At 36.5% G+C, this 16,770-nt stretch overlaps 1 protein-coding gene across 1 annotated transcript in view; it reads right to left on the bottom strand.

The window, feature by feature from the left end:
* UBE2U (ubiquitin conjugating enzyme E2 U) overlaps positions 1 to 16,770 on the bottom strand; it is a 77,008-nt gene that overhangs the window by 56,321 nt on the left and 3,917 nt on the right. The window contains exons 4-5 of the mRNA XM_007460076.1: positions 6,924 to 7,021; positions 2,016 to 2,136 (exon numbers count right to left, since the gene is read on the bottom strand). Of these exons, the coding sequence (XP_007460138.1) occupies positions 2,016 to 2,136; positions 6,924 to 7,021 (219 nt within the window). The remainder of the gene's footprint in view (positions 1 to 2,015; positions 2,137 to 6,923; positions 7,022 to 16,770) is intronic.

Below are 16,770 nucleotides of genomic sequence, written 5' to 3'. Positions count from 1 at the left end.
TTCCCTATGAAGCTGCAGAAAATCATTTTCTTCCTGGCACTATAGGTACCACTCCAGTCCTGCTGTGATGGCAGGCAAGCTGAAAACTATTTGCTGTCTTGGATTCCCACATATTTCACCAACACAAATAAAGCATATAGTGAAAACCTACCAAAGCACTATTTGCTTTGTCACTCATTTGCTGGGTGATTTGGCAACTTGGACAGCTTTCCTGTCTGGTTTGTTGGCAAAGCAGGAGGACTGAAAGGAGTGAAGGGTGATGTCAGCCTGAGAGAAAAGAAGAAAAGAAAGGGCCAACTTGTCTTGCAGTTTCTTCTCATCCTTCTCTCTGCAGGGCAAAACCAAAGTCATTTACCATAGAAAATTCTTTAAAACCAGTTTTAAAATTTCCATTCACCAGAATATGGACATAGCTTTGTACAGGATATTTCTGTGTAATGACAGTATTGTAGTGCCTGACAAAAGGGATACATATCATTCATTTGCTCATTCCACAAACGCTTCCTGAGTGCAGAGGACACAGAGGGGTGCTACAGTATTCTGGTTGGTCAGAAATATGATCAGAGTGAAGCGGTACTGTTCCTCTGTGGACAAACCAGCCTCAAAACTGTCAGGGAATTTTGAGGAACTCTGCGACAATCATGACATATTTGAAGATACTGGAAAAGATGCCTGATCAATATTGCGTCTGACCCAGATGCCCTGTGGAGGAGGACCTGAACCTGGCCACAAATTGTACAGACCTGACTAATGGGCTGGCAGGTCCTAGAAGGGGATGGAAGAAGAGATCGTGGACATCTAATGGAGAGAAAAAGCACAAGAGGCATCAGTTTGGCAGAGTGAGTTTGAAGAGCAAGGCCTGCTGATTGGGGAGCTAATAATGCCATTTACTGTGTGAGGCTGCTGTGCACTGCTGAAAGGAGGGGCAGAATGTAAAGGAAAGAGCTACGTCACTAGGATCCCAACCTTCACTTGTGGCAAACACCCCTGGGCATAAGGAGCCAACAGCATTTCTCTGCTAACTGCAGAGAGAGCACAGGAGCAACAGAGGCGATGGAATTAGGAGTCAAGAAAAGGTTGCTGGCAGGATGAGAGGGAGCAGACCGAGGGTATCAGGAAAACATTGGTCAATAGAGCAGAATGACTGAAAAGGCTCAGATGTCATTTCCACATGGATTCTTTGAAGGAATACCTGGAGGAAGAACTCTCCAGAAAGAAAAATGCTGAACACTTTCCTAATCAAGGGGAAAGGAGTCCCAGATCAGTAAGATCTGGGGGGTGCTAAAGGTGAAGTCTGAGAAATATCCATTACAGATCAGAGAGTGAAAACTGATGTCACATCTTTATGATGGGTAGACTAGTTTTGATCAGCACCATTCACCCATATGACCATTACTTTTAAAGATACTAAGCCTATGATTTTTGGTAATCTTTTAAAAAGGACCACACTAAACCAGCCAGAGAAAGACAAATATCTTATGATATTGCTTATATGTTGAATCTAAAAACAATGATAGAAATGAACTTACATACAAAACAGAAATAGACCCACAGACATAGAGAACAAACTTATGGTTACCGAAGGGGAAAGGGCGTGGGTGGGGGTAAATTAGGAGTTTGGGATGAATATGTACACACTACTATATATAAAATAGACAACAAGGACCTACTGTATAGCACAGGGAACTCTACTCAATATTTTGTAATAACCTATAAGGGAAAAGAATCTGAAAAAACAGATATATAAAATAGATATATATGTATGTATAACTGAATCACTTTGCTGTACACCTAAAACTAACACAACATTGTAAATCAACTATTCTTCAATTAGGAAAAAAAAAGGGATCACACTGATGGATTTGAAAAAGAGGTACAGTAGGAGAGATCTTAGTATGATTTCATTACTGAAAATGGATACAGAAAATATTGCCGTATACAAGTTACTTGCTAGATCATTTACTTGCTATAAATAATTAATAAATGGCAAATAACAATAAGTAGGCACTTCTTACATTGTAATGGCTGGTGGAAAAGTCTTAGAATTATTTGCCTGTACAGAGTTTCATCTTTAATCAGTATATGGGCTGCTTCCAAATTCACTGGATTTTCTAGCACTGGATTAGAAAGCATAACCTACAGGAAAACATACAGAACATAGAGTTTTTAAAGTAACTTTTTCCTTAGAGCAAAAAGACAAACCAATACATACAACATTCAAGAAGCATTCATTAAATGCCTACAATGTATCCACCTGGAGATATAGACAAAGACAAAAGAGACATGGTCCCTACTCTCAAGAAACACTTGATCTATCTTGGTTTTATACTGTACATTCATGAGCCAAACATTAGGATCAAAGCGAGTTACAAGTTCCTTCCTGTAACTTATTTCTTCCTATCACATAAATTTAAATTGATTTTTTATGGAAAGGGAAGTAAACATTAGAAAACATTGAAACATTTCCATTAAAAAATACATTACATTTTAACATGAGTTCATATTTAGATCGTGAATAAACAAACACATGTATTAAAAACTTGCATGCAATTCAATATCCCTCCAGATCACTGAATGCTTAACTTGGTATCTGTAGTAGTTTTCTATTGCTGCTGTAACAAATTACCACAAATTTAGCAACTAAATCAACACAAGTTTATTATCTCACATTTCTACAAGTAGGAAGTCAAGGTTGATTGGGCTGGTTTTTCTTTTCCAGACTGAACAAGACTGAAATCAAGTCGTCGGTTGGCTGGGCTCTTACCAGAGGCTCTGGGAAGAACATGCCTCCCAACTCATTCAGGCTGTCTGTTAGCTGAATTCAGTTCCTGTCTTCAGTATTTGTAGGACTGATTTCCCGTTTCTTTCCTGGTGATTAACTAGGGGCTACCCTCAACCCTGAGATGTCTCTCGCCAGTCCTTACACTTGGACCCCTACGTGTCAGAGGCAAAGGTGTGAAAAATCCTTCTCGTGTTTGCTCCCCTCCTGTCATATCCTTTCTCCGTCTTTACTGTATTTTTCTGAGTGACTCTTCTGTCTTCCTTGTCTGTTGTTAAGAGCTCATGGGATTACTTTGGGCCCCCTGCATATTTCAGGAATAACCTTTCTATTTTAAGGTGAGCTGATTAGTAACCATAGTTCCATCTGCAAAGTTCCTTCACACCTAGATTAGTGTTTGACTGAGTAAGCAGAGAATGGGAGTCTTGGGGGACAACTTCAAAATTCTGCCTACAATAGTATTTGCACATCTGGATGAAATAGGTGACAAGTAGTAACTAAAACTTAGTAGTTCTGCTAGACCATGATCTTGTTTATCTGGCATCTCAAAATTAATATTAGCCCAACTTTGAAAAATGTATTCAATAATTCAGTATACTGAATCTTACATTATAACATACAAATCAGATAATAAAATATAGCCAAAAGAACAACTACCAGAATGTCTTAAGTGTAGATACAGGTCAGAGTGGATTACTGTGGCTTAAGAGTCATGGAAATGATAGCAATCTTTCACTAATAAAAGCAGTAATCTGACATCTGATATTTCAAAACCAACAAGAATTTTCTGTTTTTTTTTTTTTTTTCTATTTGGAAAACACATTGGGCTATATTTCCCAGAATATTATAATTGCTTAAATAAGGATTGCACTATATCTTTCAAAGTGGGTGGGAAGCAGATGAAACTTTTCTTCAAGAGCAAGCTTTTGCTCTTTGGCTGGAGAGATAATCTTACTCAGAGAGGCACATCTGGTAAAGTTTATTCAATAGTCTTTGCATTGACCACTGTGCCTAAGACCTTTTCATATAATATATACACAAGCTATTAAGTATATTTAATGATTTTTTAAGAACTAGAATGTAAGGAATAATTAAAATACGCAAATCAGACACCCTGCTAAAATAGTAAAATAACAGTCCAACTTTTAAAGTCACCATATGATAGTATGAAATAATATAAAAAGCCATCTGGAGGATAAATACAAAAATCTGAAGCATCAATAAACAACTGTACCAGTGGGTACATTTTGTAATATCCAATTAGTTACAGCCCATGAAATTGGAATTTCTTCTGTGGATGAGTGTTGGTACTTACTTTTTCATTGTATATGGAAGTACAAGTTTTCAAAGAAATCAAGATTATAAAAATTTTAGGAGGTGATGATTAGCATATTTAGACTTTAAAATATTTTAAACACCATTTCAAGTACCACCCCCTTGTATAACAATATGATAACTATAAATGTATCTCACCTGTTATTCAAAAGGTAGTAGTCAGAAAGCAATCTAAATTTAAATTACTTAAATAAAATGAAAAACTCAGTTCCTCAGTTGCAGTAGCCACATTTCAAGTGCTCAGTAGAACATGAGACTAGAGGCTACTATATCGGACAGCACAGATATTGAACATTTCCGTAAGCACGGAAAGTTCTATTGGGCAGCACTGACCTTCAAAGTACTATTAAATAGCCACTAAAATATTAATTGTAGCAATCTGGAAATTACTTGAGATAAAATGTTAAGTGAAAAAGAAATAGGCTATATAATTTGAACATATATACCATCATTGCAACGATGTAAAAATTCAGATTTGTTGCTTCAATCATGTTACTTAGTACCTATCACACAAATCAGACTTGTTTCCTGACCTCAGGGAGCTTACAGTCCAACAGGGGAAGACAGATAAGGAAACAGTATATGCATTAGAGCATTATAGCACTCTCATAGAGATTTGCTTAGGGTACCACTTTGCAAAGAAAACCTCCTTCCCGCCAAAACCAAAGCCATCAATTTCACCTAGGAAAGGAAATCAGGAAAGGCATTGCAGAGGAGGGCTCTTTTGACCCGACTCTTACAACGTGAGCAGCTGCTTGCTGAACAGACTGAGAAAGAGGGAATAAAATGGGCTGCTAGTCAGATGGGGAACTGGACTGAGCACTTTTTAAAGTGCAAGACTGACTTAGGTTTGTAACTTTAGAGTTTAGAACTCTGTAAATGCTTTTTAACATGAATTGAACCAAGCACTTTGAGTGGAAAAAAAAAATAAAAAGAAGATATCAATATATCAATAGGAGCGGGATCCCACAGTGTGTTTGGGAGAGTTAAAGCCAAGGTGTGAGAAGTAGATCATCATTTGTCAGGCAACAGAATTTGGGCTTGACCCTGCAGGAAATGTGGAACTGAAGATTTAAAACCGAAACACAGGAGACAAAATTAGAAGAAAATGCTAATAACAACAGGGTAAGGAATTTTCTTTATGATTACCAGTGATTTCCTTTTCCTTTCCACTATCTTAAAAATCTTCTCTAATGTGGGCATATTTGTTTTATAAATCTATTTGAAAAATAAAAACAACTGTGTAATCTACTGGCTTTCCATGACGTATTTGGCAACACTTTGTTGTCATTTTGTATTACAGGTTAAAACTAAGAACAATCAAAATATTAACTAGATTTTATTGAATTCTTTTCTTGGACAACTCATGGTTCTAAGTACTTTCCATGTTATTTATTCATTTAGTCCTCACAAGTTATATGAGGTAGCTACTAACAGCCCCATTTTACTGATGAAGAAACTGAGGCAATGAGAAGTGAAGAAACTTGTCCAACAGTGCAAAGGTATTAAGTGGCAGAACCAAGACGTGAAGCCAAGCTATCTAAACTTACAGCCCTCAATGTACCTTTTATTAAATTATTCTTCTATTCAAATTTTTCACCATTTCATTCGGGTTTGCCCTCACTCATTACATTCCTGAGAACATTCATTTTTACTATTTTTAAGGCCAATCCTATTTAGGTGGAAGAGATAGGATGACTCAGTTTGAAGGAATCCAAAAGATCAATCACAAATCTCTGCACAACACGCTCACTTACTTCCTCAAAGTTTTTGCTCCAATCTCTCTCCCAGAACATGGTCTGGCACTGCTATATATGCTCAACACACATTTGTGGAATGAATGAATAAATAAATTGAACATTGAATTTTAAAAAATATTAAATTTTACTCAGCATACTAAGATGACTAGACAGAAAGTTAATGATTAATTTTATTTTATTTTCAAAAACAAGAAATGGGAGAGATGAAATCTGTGTTATAATTCTATGTTACAAAGAAAATTCAATTAAGCCAGAATACTTTATTCTCCAGGTATTCCAGATGATCAAAATTTAATAGTTTATCTCCACATATTATCAATGATACATAGATAGAATATTGTGGACAGACTCTAGTGGATAGAATCTCGCTGAGCCAGATGTAAATGGTCAAAGCAAGTGCCACTCAAATCATTTATCTTAGCATTTCAGGATGAGAAGGGAGGCTCTTTGAGGGTCGGGAATAACACAACACTGAGGCATGCTTCTAAAGACCATGGATCTAGGAGGTGAAGGGTGCATTCTAGAAACAGGCATCTACTGAGGAGAGGAGGAAATTCCTGGTTTAATTGTTCACTGGGTTTGATATGAAAGCTTATAAAAGCAGGTCTCTAGTACTGTCAGAAACAAAGGATAAAGCTGAACATTTTACGTTGTAGTCACTTGATTCACCTCTCAGAGGAAGGCAAGGTTCATGAATGCGGAAAGATCCAAAAGGCCTGTTCAACATTATAAAGTGAAGTTAGGAGCCAAAAGCAAACCTAAGACTGTATTTCCAGAGTTGAAACCATCCAAACAGTTCTTTTCTTCTTTTATAAAATACATATTCTTTGGCTGGGAAGGGCCTAATCTATCGATTTCACTTTTAAAATAATAGTTTTTATAATTCAAGTTCCATTTTACAGTCTTGATGTAGAAATGTTATTGATTTATATAAGCTTACTCAAATCCTTTTAACATTTAACTATACATTGTACATTTTATTCGTTATATTTTGAGTAATTGGGGTAATTAAAAGTATTAAAGACAGCATTATATTAATCTGTTCTTACCTGGAGGGTAAGTAAGATGCTGCTCAATGTATAGCTTCTATTCCACTTATGAGTGTTGTCCAAAAAATCTATACAGGGACGGCCAGTATGTGGGTCTACTGTATTAAAATGATACATTAATATTAATACATAAAATTATTATTTAAAACTTATGAACATCAACAGGTCATAGCAAAGTTAGAAAGCAAATGACAAAGCAGGAAAATTATTTACATTGAATGTGACAGACACTTAATACAGAGCAGCTGTTAGAGCATGGACTTTGGTGTCAGACACACAGATTTGACAGCTGACCCCTCCACTTATCAGCTGTGTGACGTTGAGCAATTAACTTTACCTCTCTAGGTCTCACTTGCTTAGTATATGAAATGGGGATATGATTGAAGTACCAACTTTCACTGAAAAGAATTTAAAAAATAAAGCCCTTAACAGAGTACCTGGCACATAGTGGATCCTCAAAAAATGATAGCTATCATTATTAATAATACTTTTATTAATGTATAAATAATTTTTGTAAATGAATAAAAAACATTTATATTCCAATAGAAAAATCTTGCAATAAAAAGGTAAGACCTGGGAAGAAAATTTTGAAAAGGTGAAAAGAGGGGTGTTTGATTTGGTACATTGTATTGTAAACTACAATAATAGTAACAGCGCAATGGACACAAGATTTGAGTGAACAATGCGATAAAAGAATTTAGAAACAAATCCTAGTTGGTATTAAAACTGTTGTAAGTTACAAGTGAAATTATGACTCAGTGGTGAAAGAAAAGATGATGGTATAAAAAGTTTTGCGCACACTATTCATGGTCCTCCAGTATTTGCTCTCCCTTTCCTCCATTTCTTCTCTCTATAATAAGAAACTTGATGCCTGCCCCATCCCCATTCCCCCATGCAGTTTTAGATGAATACATAGTTGCCCACATTTTCCCAGACTTTCCTCTAACAAGATGTGGCCGTGTGACTAAGTCTTAATCATGAGACATCGGCAGAAGTAAAGTGTGCACCTTCTGGATCATATTTTCTTAAGGAAGTTGTTCTGCCCTCTTCTCTTTTTACCTCCCTTTACCACTGGCTGGACATAGTGACAGAGTAAATGTCTTAGGTCCAGAAATTGAACCCACACACTGAGGATGGCAAAACCTCCCTGCCAGCTTTGTTCCATTACATCAATATATAAATTGGAAAGATATATGAAAGGTTGGCCTATGCCCTAACACAGTTAATTAAATAAGTCAGTATTTGGAAAAAAATACACACACACACACACACACACACACGTGTGTGTGTGTGTGTGTGTGTGTAGTTTTGGGGTTTTTTTATTAAATAGAATTATATTTTACATTTTATTCTTCAAAGTATTTTTTCATTTAATAGTAAATTGTCAACATATTTCTGGACATGTTTATTCAAAAAATATTTGAGCACTAACAATATGCCAGGTAGTGAAGATTCCAGGGCACAAGAATGACCAAAGAGTAAAGTCTTCATATACCTTCCTTGCTATGTTTAAAAGCAATGTATATAGCTGTAAGATATTTTACTTAAAAATTCCTATATTAATGGACATTGGAGTTATTTCTCTTTTCCTTATTTCCAACATTGTTACTGGAAACAAAATCTTTATTAATTAAATATTAATAAGAATATTAAGCATATAATTTATATAGGTCCCTAAAGTCTCCACCCCAAAACTATTAGAACTAGTAAATGAATTGGGAAGGTTGCAGGATAAAACATTAATATACAGCAATCTATTGCATTTCTATACACTGATGATGAAATACCAGAAAGAGAAAGTAAAAAAGAAAAAAAATCCCATTTAAAATAGCAGCAAGAAAAACCCCTAGAAATAAATTTAACCAAAGAGGTAAAGGACCAATACCCTGAAAAACTATGAAACACTGACGAAGGAAAATGAAGATGATTCAAAGAAATGGAACAATATCCCATGCCCTTGGATTGGAAGAATTAATATTGTTAAAATGGCCATTCTACCCAAAGCAATCTACAGATTTAATGCAATCCCTATCAAAATACCCTGGACATTTTTCACAGAACTAGAACAAATAATCATAAAATTCACATGGAGCCACAAAGCAATCTTGAGAAAAAAGAACAAAGCTGGAAGTATAACCCTCCCAGACTTTAGACTATACTAGAAAGCTACAGTAATCAAAACATCATGGTATTGACACAAAAACAGACACATAAATCAATGGAACAGAACAGAGAGCCCAAAAATAAATCCGTGCACTATGGTCAATTCATCTACAACAAAGGAGGCAAAAATATACAATGGAGAAAAGACAGTTTCTTCAACAAGTGGTGCTGGGAAAACTGGGTATCCACATGCAAAACAGTGAGATTAGAACATTCCCTCACACCACATACAAATTAAATTCAAGATGGTTTAAAGAGCTAAATGTAAGACCAGAAACCATAAAACTCCTAGAAGAGAATATAGGTGGAATACTCTTCGAAATAAATTATAGCAATATTTTCTTGGATCAGTCTCCTAAGGCAAAAGAAATAAGAGCAAAAATAAACAAATGGGACCTAATTAAACTTAAAAGCTTTTGCATAGCAAAGGAAACCACTGACAAAATGAAAAGACAACCTACGGAATCAGAGAAAATATTTGCAAATGATGCTACCAACAAGGGGTTAATACCTACAATATACAAACAGTTCACACGGTTCAATACCAAAAACAAACAAACCAATCAAAAAATGGGCAGAAGACCTGAACAGACATCTTTTCAAAGAAGACATACAAATGGCTAACAGGCACATGAAAAGATGTTCAAATCACTAATTATTAGAGAAATGCAAATCAAAACAACGAGATATCACCTCACATCTGTCAGAATGGTTATCATCAAGTCTAAAAAGCACAAATGTTGGCAAGGATGTGGAGAAAAGGGAACCCTCGTACACTGTTGGTGGGAATGTAAATTGGTACAGCCACTATAGAAAACAGTATGAAGGTTCGTCACAAAACTAAAAGCAGAGCTACCATATGATCCAGCAATTCTACTCCTGGGTATATATCCAGAAAAAATGAAAACACTAATTTAAAAAGATACACGCACCCTAATATTCACAGTAGCACTATTTACAACAGCCAAGATACAGAGGCAATCCAAGTGTCCATCAACAGCCTCACCCACCGGGGGTGGACACCAGAAACAAGAAAACAATGATCCGGCAGCCTGCGGAACTAAGTCCACAAATGCACGTCAGAAACTACCCTGGGATCAGCTGGTCCCTGGCCCTTGGAAGACAAGAGGGGAGTGTACTTCTGGGACACAAAGGGCATCCCTTACAGAGGGCCACTTCTCCAAGGTTGAGAAACATAACCAACCTTCCACATACACATTAAGACAAAATGAGACAGCCGAGGAAGAGGTTCCAGATGAAAGCAAAAGATAAAACCCCAGAAGAAGAATTAAGTGACAAAGAGATAGGCAATCTACACAAAGAAGAGTTAAGAGTAATGATCACAAAGATGATCCAAGAGCTCAGGAAAAGAATGGATGCACAGAGTGAGAAGTTACAGGAAGGTGTTAACAAAGAATTAGAAAATATAAAGAACAACCAAGAAGAATACAATATTGTATTGAAGAATACAATAACTGAAATGGAAAATACACTAGAAGGAGTCAATAGCAGAATAAATGAGGCAGAAGAACAGATAAGTGAGCTGGAAGATAGAGTGGTGGAAATCACTGCTGCAGAACAGAATAAAGAAAAAAGAATGAAAAGAAATGAGGACAGTTTAAGAGACCTCTAGGACAATGTCAAATGCACCAACATTCGCATTACAGGGGTCCCAGAAGAAGAGAGAGAATAGGGACTGAGAAAATATTTGAAGAGGTAACAACTGAAAACTTCCCTAATATGGGAAAGGAAACAGCACCCAAGTCCAGGAAGCACAGAGGCCCATACAGGATTAACTCAAGGAGAAATACACCAAGACACATAGTAATCAAACTGACCAAAATTAAAGATAAAGAGAAAATAATAAAAGCAACAAGGGAATCCCCATAAGGTTATGAGCTGACTTTTCAGCAGAAACTCTGCAGGCCAGAAGGGAGTGGCACAATATATTTAAAGTGATGAAAGGGGAAAACCTACAACCAAGAATACTCTATCCAGCAAGGCTCTTGTTCAGATTTGACTGAGAAATCGAAAGCTTTACAGACAAGCAAAAGCTAAAAGAATTCAGTACCACCAAACCAGGTTTAAAACAAATCCTAAAGAAACTTCTCTAGGTGGAAAAGAGAAGACCACAACTAGAAACAAGAAAATTACAAAATGGGAAAGCTCACCCGTAAAGGCAAGCATACAGTAAAGACAGGAAATCATCCACACACAAATATGATATCTAAATTAGTAATCATGAGAGAAGAAGAGTACAAATGCAAGACATTTAAATGCATCTGAAATTAGGAGATCAGCAACTTAAAATAATCATGTATATGTATAGAATGCTATATCAAAACCTCATGGAACCACAAACCAAAAATCTATTTTACATATATATATATATATATATATACAAAAAATAAGATAACCAAACATAACACTAAAGATAATCAAATCACAAGAGAAGAGAACAAAAGAAGAAAGAAAATGAAGAACAAGGTCCTATTGTATAGCACTGGGAACTATATTCAATATCCTGTGATAAACCATAATAGAAAACAGTAAGCAAAAGAATATATAAATGCATAACTGAATAACTTTGTTGTACAGCAGAAATTAACAACATGTAAATCAACTATACTTCCATAAAATATTTTAAAAAAAGAGGAAAGGAAGAAAGAAGACCTATAAAAACAAATGCAAAACAATTAACAAAATGACAATAAGAACATACATACTGATAATTACCTTAAATGTAAATAGATTAAATGCTCCAGGCAAAAGACACAGACTGGCTGAATGGGTATAAAAACAAGACTCAAATATATGCTGTCTATAAGAGACTCACTTCAGATCTAGAGACTCATACAGACTGAAAATGAGGGAAAGGTATTCCATGCAAATGGAAATCAAAAGAAAGCTGGAGTTGCAATACTTATATCAGACAAAATAGACTTTACAATAAAGACTGTTATAAGAGACAACGAAGGACAGTACATAATGACCAAGGGAACAATCCAAGAAGAAGATATAACAATTGTATATATATATATATATATATGCATCCAACACAGGAGCACCTCAATATATAAGGCAAATGTTAACAGACATAAAAGGAGAACTTGACAGTAACATAATAATAGTGGGAGAGCTTAACACCCCACTTACATAAATGGACAGATCATCCAGATAGAAAATCAATAAGGAAACACAGGTCTTAAATGACACATTAGACCGGATGGACTTAATTGATATTTATAGAGCATTCCATCTGAAAGCAGCAGAATACACAGTCTTTTCAAGTACACATGGAACCATCTCCAGGATAGATCACTTGCTGGGGCACAAAGCAAGTCTCGGTAAATTTAAGAAAACTGAAATCATATCAAGCATCTTTTTCAACCACAAGACTATGAGATTAGAAATCAACTACAAGAAAATAACTTCAAAAAAACATAAACATGTGGAGGCTAAACAGTATTCTACTAAATAACCAATGGACCACTGAAGAAATCAAAAAAGTACCTAGAGACAAATGAAAACGAAAACACAATGATCCAAAATCTATGGAATGTAGCAGAAACAGTTCTAAGAGGGAAATTTACAGTGATACAACCTGAGCTCAGGAAACAAGAAAAATCTCAAATAAATATCTTAACCTTATACCTAAAGCAACTAAAGAAAGAAGAACAAACAAAACGTGAAGTTAGCAGAAGGAAAGAAATCATAAAGATCAGAGCAGAAATAAATGGAATAGTAACAAAGTAAACAATAGAAAGGATCAATGAAACTAAAATCTGGTTCTTTGAAAAGATAAACAAAATGGATAAACCTTTAGTCAGACTCATCAAGAAAAGAGGGAGAAGGCCCAAATCAATAAAATCAGAAAAGAAAAAGGAGAAGTTACAACCGACACCACAGCAATTCAAAGGACCATAGGAGACTACTACAAGCAACAATACGCCAATAAAATGGACAGCTTAGAAGAAATGAACAAACCTTAGAAACATACAATCTCCCAAGACTGAACCAGGAAGAAATAGAAGATATTAACAGACCAATTACAAGTACTGAAATTGAAACTGTGACTTAAAAACTCCCAACAAACAGAAGTCCACGACCAGTTGGCTTCACAGGCGAAGTCTATTAAACACTTACAGAAGCGTTAACACCTTTCCTTTGGAAACTATTCCAAAAATTGAAGAGGAGGGAACACTTCCAAACTCATTCTATGAGGCCACCATCACTGTGACACCAAAACCAGGCAAAGATTTCACAAAAAAAGAAAAGTACAGGCCAATATCACTGATAAACCTAGACGCAAAAATCCTTAACAAAATACTGGCAAATTGAATCCAACAATACATTAAAAAGATCATACACCAGATCAAGTGGGATTTATCCCAGGGATGCAAGGATTTTTCAATATCCACAAATCATTCAGTGTGACACACCACATCAACAAATTGAAGAATAAAAACCATATAATCATATCAATAGATGCAGAAAAAGCTTTTGATAAAATTCAACATCGAATTATGATAAAAACTCTCCATAAAGTGGGCATAGAGGGAACCTACCTCAACATAATAATGGCCATATATAACAAACCCACAGCTAACATCATACTCAGTGGTGAAAAGCTGAAAGCATTTCCTCTAAGATCAGGAACAAGACAAGGATGTCCACTCTCGCCACTTTTAGTCAACTTAGCTTTGGAAGTTCTAGCCACGACAATCAGAGAAGAAAAAGAAATAAAAGGAATACAAATTGGATGGGCTTCCCTGGTGGCGCAGTGGTTGAGAGTCTGCCTGCCGATGCAGGGGACACGGGTTTGTGCCCCGGTCCAGGAAGATCCCACATGCCATGGAGCGGCTGGGCCCGTGAGCCATGGCTGATGAGCCTGCACGTCCGGAGCCTGTGCTCCGCAATGGGAGAGGCCACAACAGTGAGAGGCCCATGTACCGCAAAAAAAAAAAAAAAAAAAAAAAGGAATACAAATTAGAAAAGAAGAAGTAAAACTTTCACTGTTTGCAGATGACATGATGCTATACATAAAATATCCTAAAGACCCTACCAGAAAACTACTAGAGCTCATCAATGAATGCAGTAAAGTTGCAGGATACAAAATGTATACACAGAAATATGTTGCATTTCTATTCACTAACAATGAAAAATCAGAGAGAAACTAAGGAAATAATCTCATTTACCATCAGATCAAAAAGGAAAAAATACCTAGGAATAAACCTACCTAAGGAGGCAAAAGACCTGTACTCTGAAAACTATAAGACGCTGATGAAAGAAATTGAAGATGACACAAACAGATGTGTTCTTGGACTGGAAGAATCAATACTGTCAAAATGACTATAGTACCCAAGGCAGTCTACAGATTTAATGCAATCCCTATCAAATTACTAATGGCATTTTTCACAGAACTAGAACAAACAATTTTTAAATTTCTATGGAAACACAAGAGACCCGAAATAGCCAAAGCAATCTTGAGAAAGAAAAACAGAGGTGGAGGAATCAGGCTCCCTGACTTCAAACTGTACTACAAAGCTACAATCATCAAGACAGTATCAGACTGTCACAAAAACAGAAATACAGATCAGTGGAACAGGATAGAAAGCCCAGAAATAAACCCACACACATATGGTCAATTAATCTATGACAAAGGAGTCAAGAATATACAATGGAGAAAAGAGAGTCTCTTCAATAAGTGGTGCTTGGAAAACTGGACAGCTACATGTAAAAGAATCAGATTAGAACACTCTCTAACACCATACACAAAAATAAAGTCAAAATGGATTAAAGACCTAATGTAAAACTGGATACTCTAAAACTCCTAGAGGAAAACGTAGGTAGAATACTCTGACATAAATCACAGCAATATCATTTTGGATCTGTCTTCTAGAGTAATGGAAATAAAAACAAAAATATACAAATGGGACCTTATTAAACTTAAAGGCTTTTTCACAGCAAAGGAAACCATAAGCAAAACAAAAAGAGAACCTACAGAATGGGAGAAAATTTTGCAAATGATGTGAGCAAAAAGGGATTAATCGTAAAAGTATACAAACCGCTCTACAGTTCAACCTTAAAAAAAAAAAAACAACCCAATCAAAAAATGGGCATGAGATCTAAATAGACAGTTCTCCAAAGAAGACTTATATATGGCCAACACACACACGAAAACTGCTCCACATTGCTAATTATTAGAGAAATGCAAATCAAAGCTACGTTGAGGTATCACCCCACACCAGTCAGAATGACCATCAAGAAAAAGTGTACAAACAATAAATGCTGGAGAAGGTGTGGAGCAAAAGGAACCCTCCTACACTGTTGTTGGGAATGTACATTGGTACAGCAACTATGGAGAAATGTATGCTGCTTCCTTAAAAAACTAAAAATAGAGCTACCATGTGATCCTGTAATCCCACTTCTGGGCATATACCCAGAGAAAACTATAATTCAAAAAGATACATGCACCCCAATGTTCACTGCAGCACTATTTACAATAGCCAAGACATGGAAGTAACTTAAATGTCCATCAAGAGGTGAATGGATAGGGCTTCCCTGGTGGCGCAGTGGTTGAGAGTCTGCCTGCCGATGCAGGGGACACGGGTTCGTGCCCTGGTCCGGGAAGGTCCCACATGCCGCAGAGCGGCTAGGCCCATGAGCCATGGCTGCTGAGCCTGTGCGTCCGGAGCCTGGGCTCCGCAATGGGATGAGGCCACAGCAGTGAGAGGCCCGCGAATCGCAAAAAAAAAAAAAAAGAGATGAATGGATAAAGAAGATGTGGCATACATATACAGTAGAATACTACTCAGCCATTAAAAAAGAATGAAATAATGCCATTTGCAGCAACATGGATGGACCTAGAGATTATCATACTAAGTGAAGTAAGCAAGACAGAGAAAGACAAATATCATATGATATCACTTATATGTGGAATCTTAAAAAAAAACGGTACAAATGAACTTATATTCAAAACAGAAATAGACCCATAGACATAGAAAACACACTTACAGTTGCCAAAAGGGAAAGCAGGGGGAGGGACAAATCAGGCATTTGGGATTAACATATACACACTACTGTATGTAAAACAGATAACTAACAAGGACCTACCGTATAGTGCAGAGAACTATACTTGATATTTTGTAATAACATATAAAGGAAAAGAATCTTAAAAAGACTACATATATAACAGAATCACTTTACGGTACACCTGAAACTAGCACAACATTGTAAATCAACTATACTTCAATACAAAAAAAAAAAACCACACTAAAAAAAAAGCGCTTGTTTATAACCTTTGTCCATTTTTCTGTTGCTTTCTGTTTTTGCTTACTGATCCACAAGTGGTCTTTACATATTATATTCTGTGTTATGCATTGCAAATATTTTCCCTCAGTTTGCAAAAGTCAGTGTATTTTTATCTCTGTTTATAATGTCGTTAGCTATAGAGAAGTCTTAAAAAGTTTATGTAGTTTAGGGCCTCCCTGGTGGCGCAGTGGTTGAGAGTCCGCCTGCCGATGCAGGGGATACGGGTTCGTGCCCCGGTCTGGGAGGATCCCACATGCCGCGTAGCGGCTGGGCCCGTGAGCCGCGTAGCGGCTGGGCCTGTGAGCCGTGGCCGCTGAGCTTGCGCGTCCGGCAATGGGAAAGGCCACGACAGTGAGAGGCCCACATATCG

The sequence above is a fragment of the Lipotes vexillifer genome, unplaced genomic scaffold (genome assembly GCF_000442215.2).
Source record: "Lipotes vexillifer unplaced genomic scaffold, Lipotes_vexillifer_v1.1 scaffold134, whole genome shotgun sequence".
Lineage (NCBI taxonomy): Eukaryota > Metazoa > Chordata > Mammalia > Artiodactyla > Lipotidae > Lipotes > Lipotes vexillifer.
This window is presented reverse-complemented; position numbering and strand designations above follow the sequence as displayed.